General features: G+C 40.7%; 1 protein-coding gene across 1 annotated transcript in view; it reads left to right on the top strand.

Moving 5' to 3' along the window:
• The window catches only part of LOC109974680 (netrin-G1-like), a 145,705-nt gene that overhangs the window by 9,014 nt on the left and 132,311 nt on the right, over positions 1–4,380 (top strand). The window contains exon 2 of the mRNA XM_020625013.1: positions 843–1,015. Within this exon, the coding sequence (XP_020480669.1) occupies positions 843–1,015 (173 nt within the window). The remainder of the gene's footprint in view (positions 1–842; positions 1,016–4,380) is intronic.

The raw sequence follows: 4,380 nt of genomic DNA, 5'->3' as shown, positions 1-4,380 counted from the left end.
GAAATTTAATTTCATATACTTGTTCTATATTAGCTCCCCCAATTTTCAATTGAAGTTCATTATCTAGTCTATGATTCCCAAATACCATAAATTTTGTTTTATCCAAATTCAGAGATAGTATATTACTATCACACCATTTCTTTATCTTCTCAAGTTCCTGTGTAACCCGTCCAGAGAGTTGCTGTAGGTTTTCACCCGATGCCCATATGGTAGTGTCATCAGCAAACAAAACCACTTTCACTAAATCAGAAACCTTGCATATACCATTAATGTATAATATAAATAATTTAGGTCCCAATACAGAACCCTGAGGCACTCCACATACAATATCCAGCTCACTCGATTGATATTCACCCAACTTCACAAATTGACGCCTCTGTGTCAAATAACTTCTAATCCATTTCAGAGCCATTCCTCTGATCCCATATTTTTCTAACTTGTCCATTAATAATTCATGATTGATTGTGTCAAATGCTTTTTTTTAGGTCAATAAATATTCCTATCGTGTATTTCTTCTCATCCATAGCACTTGTAATGTCCTCCATCAGGTCGGTAATGGCCAAAGATGCCTTCTTTCTCCTGATACTTGTTCCATTGTCTAACTTTGCTTATTTTCCTGAGCATTCACCTATGTACTTGCTGATCCTGGAGCTAAAGAAACGACTGTTTTTCAGTAGCTGTTGTGACTGTGTTCAAGGACATGCTACCCCTGAGCAACACTGTCCAACAAAATAAAAGCTGTGTTTCATTCAGAGCTGTAAAAATCTGTCATGTTGATGTGGTTGTCCTCTTCGAACTCCTCCTCCCTCTCTGAGACATCCCCTCTTCCTTCTGTTTGACAGGTGCAAGTGCAATCTTCATGCCAACACCTGTGTATTTGACAAAGAGAAGCTGAGCTGCGAGTGTGAACACAATACGACTGGGCCTGACTGTGGCCGCTGTAAGAGGAATTATCAGGGACGAGCATGGAGTGCTGGCTCCTACCTGCCCATTCCCAAGGGCACGGCTAATGTCTGTGAGTACACATGCATGTGCATGCACACTGACTACAGTAGAATAAGTCACATGCCAGCACAGGAAATGGTGTTTGGCTTGTCCAGTTAAAATACTGCATCCAGCATTACTTTAGGTACCAGAATCCATCTTCACACAACCTTGACAAATTTTACATAGTTTGAAAGTCTACTGATTCTGTTATTGTGAAGTAGTATTGTTACTTTGACTCAAGACTTCTTATACTCATTGTGACCCTCTCGTGTATGTAACTGGGCAGGGTACTATAGTTGCTTTCATCAATGAAAATTATGACTAAATATCGTCGTCAACGAACCTTTATTGCGTGACGAAAACGAGACGAGACGCAACGAAAATGCTGGTCGTGTGACGATGACTATAATTAAATGTATAATGTGTGGTAGTGGGCCTAGGCAGGACCCAATGAAGATGCAATGAAGAACAAATGCAATATTGTTGACAAAAAAACGAGACTAAATGTGGTTCACAAAATAAAAACTATGCCAAAATGTATCCTTTTTGTTGACCAAAACGAAATGAAATGAAATGTTCACATCTCGTTCAGTTGCATTATTAATTTTTTTGCAGTATTTCTGTTTCCTGTGTCTCGCTTCAGGGGCCGCATCAAGCCGCACTGCGCAGATGCAGGCAACATCACTTCCTTAAACCCCACTCGCGGCATTATTTAGAAGACAACAAACAAAGTTAAGTCTGACACAGAGAAAGGGACTGATGGCCGGCCAGCCGGGGTTCCATTGGGAGAAAAAGAAGAAACGACATTTGGATAAACTTTAATTACATAGAAGTGGAAAAGAAAACAATGTGTTGTGGGAAAAGATGGGGAGAAATGTGGCCACAAAATCACACAAAATGTGTATTGGATGTATTCTTGAGTCTATAAGGTAACAATAATATAATAAGATAACTGTTTGAAATGGATTTGGCTAAAAGAAACTTTGTTTCCTCTATACTACTAGGTACTTATACTATATTGACTGGGTTAAATAGAACTGCATTACTAAAAAGAGACTAAAATACAATTTTCACTGACTAAAACTAGACTAAATGCCATCAGTTTTTGTCAACTAAAACTAGACTAGACCATAAAGAGTATGAATGTGACTAAAACTAATAAAAACTAAAATGACAGCTTCACACAAAGACTAGACTAAAACTAAAATTAAAACAGGCTGCCAAAAACAACTCTACATGATATTTAGAGGTGAGGTACCCTGTAGTCCACTACAATACCACCTTGAACTATGACCTCAATAATAAACATATAATTGAGTTTATACATTTATGACAATTTCACAAAACACTGAAAATTTTTTTTAGCTTCATAAACACAGAGGTTAAGAAATGTTGCACTGAATTGCACACAGTTGTATAGGCGAACCTAATACAGTGGCCGGTGAGTGTACTTCCCCATAATCTTAGCTTAACTGTTAGCTGACCCTTGAGCTCTGTCACATGTTGGTGTTAAATGCCATATGCTTGCGGCTGTCAACATTTCCATGTCAAACAGAGATGCGATTATGTTTAGCCTTTATTGTTATTATGAAATGCAACAACTCGTTTAAGGCAGCAACAGATCCAGGGCCAGCCCTGCAAATTTTGGGTGCTTACAGTAGGCAGCGCCTTCCCACAGGAGGAGGCTTAAGCAGAGACAATGAGCTGAGGGCAGGAAAGAGGAGAACAACTTTGCAGAGCTAGGTTCAAACAACCATCAGGTGAAGCATTATGGTAGAAATGTCAAATAACATTTCCTAATTTAATGTGACTAGATTTTTTTCTCAGAAGAATTCTTCCCAGTTGGAATTAGGCTCATAACAAACTAAAAACAATACAGTCACAACAGTCAATGATAAATGCACTGTGTGTGAAGGAATTTCATTTTTAACATGCTGGCAAAAACTCGGGCCTGGGAGTATGTTTGGTGAGGCCATGGAGGAAGAATTTCAGTTGGCTTCAAAGAGATTCTGGAGAACTGTCCGGTGGCTCAGGAAGGGAAAGCGCTCCCACGGGGCACTCTGTCATTCTACTAGGGGACTTTAACGCCCATGTGGGCAGCGACAGTGATACCTGGAGGGGCGTGATTGGGAGGAATGGGCTCCCTGATCTGAACCCGAGTGGTGAGTTATTGGATTTCTGTGCTAGTCATGGTTTATCCATAACAAACATCATGTTCAAACATAGGGGTGTCCATCAGTGCACATGGCACCAGGACACCCTTGGCCGGAGGATGATGATTGGCTTTGTAGTCGTTTCCTCTGTTTTGGACACTCGGGTGAAGAGAGGGGCTGAGCTGTCAACTGATCACCACCTGATGGTGAGTTGGATTCGATGGCAGGGGGAAAAGCTGGACAGACCTGGCAGGCCCAAGCATATAGTGAGGGTCTGCTGGTAACATCTGGCCGAGGCCCCAGTCAGAGTGGTCTTCAGCTCCCACCTCCGACAGAGCTTCAAACAGGTGCCGAGGGAGAGTGGGGACATTGAATCCGAATAGATAGATAGACAGATAGATAGAAATACTTTATTGATCCCAAACTGGGAAATTGCATTGTTTCAGCAGCAGTTCACACTCAATATCAAGCACACATACCAATAAATAGAATAGAAAACCCACTAAAATATAAAACAAATAAAAATACATTAAAAGTTAAAAACAAAAACCAACACAATCGAGTACATATACATAATCACATGATGAATCAAACATATGCAAATTTATACAAAAGGTGATTCAGTATACAATTCCTGTCAATCCAGGAATCATCTAATGCTCAAAGATGATGTATTGTACAAATTGATGGAATAAGGCAGGAAAGATTTCCTATAACGTGCTTTACAACAACAAAGCTGTCTAAATCTTTTAGAGAAGGAGCTCCGCTGTCTATCAAGCACAAATCGGAGAGGATGGTCAGAGCTATCCATAATTGATAACAGCTTGTTTAGTGTCCTCCTCTCCATCACTGCCTCAAATGATTCTTGTTCACAGCCAATGTGAACCTCCTAATTAGCTTATTGAATCTATCGGAGTCTCTGGCTCCAATACTACTCCCCCAGCAAACCACTGAGGAGTACAAGGCACTAGCAACGACAGACTGATAGAACATTTCCAGCATCTTACTGCACACATTGAAGGACTTCTTATACACAGATGCGCTGTTTGTCTTCCAGTTCAGACAGTTGTCGATAGTCACACCCAAGTATTTGTACTCCTGCACCATCTCCACATCCCTCCCCAAAATGGAGAGGGGCTGTGGAGCAGTTCCCTTCCTCCTGAAGTCAATTACCATCTCTTTGGTCTTGTCCAGGTTAAGCAGCAAATGATTCTGTCCAGACCACTCCACAAACTCATCC

Source organism: Monopterus albus, unplaced genomic scaffold (genome assembly GCF_001952655.1).
Source record: "Monopterus albus unplaced genomic scaffold, M_albus_1.0 scaffold343.1, whole genome shotgun sequence".
Lineage (NCBI taxonomy): Eukaryota > Metazoa > Chordata > Actinopteri > Synbranchiformes > Synbranchidae > Monopterus > Monopterus albus.
Note: the sequence above shows the minus strand (reverse complement) of the source record. Positions and strands in the feature narration are given on the sequence as shown.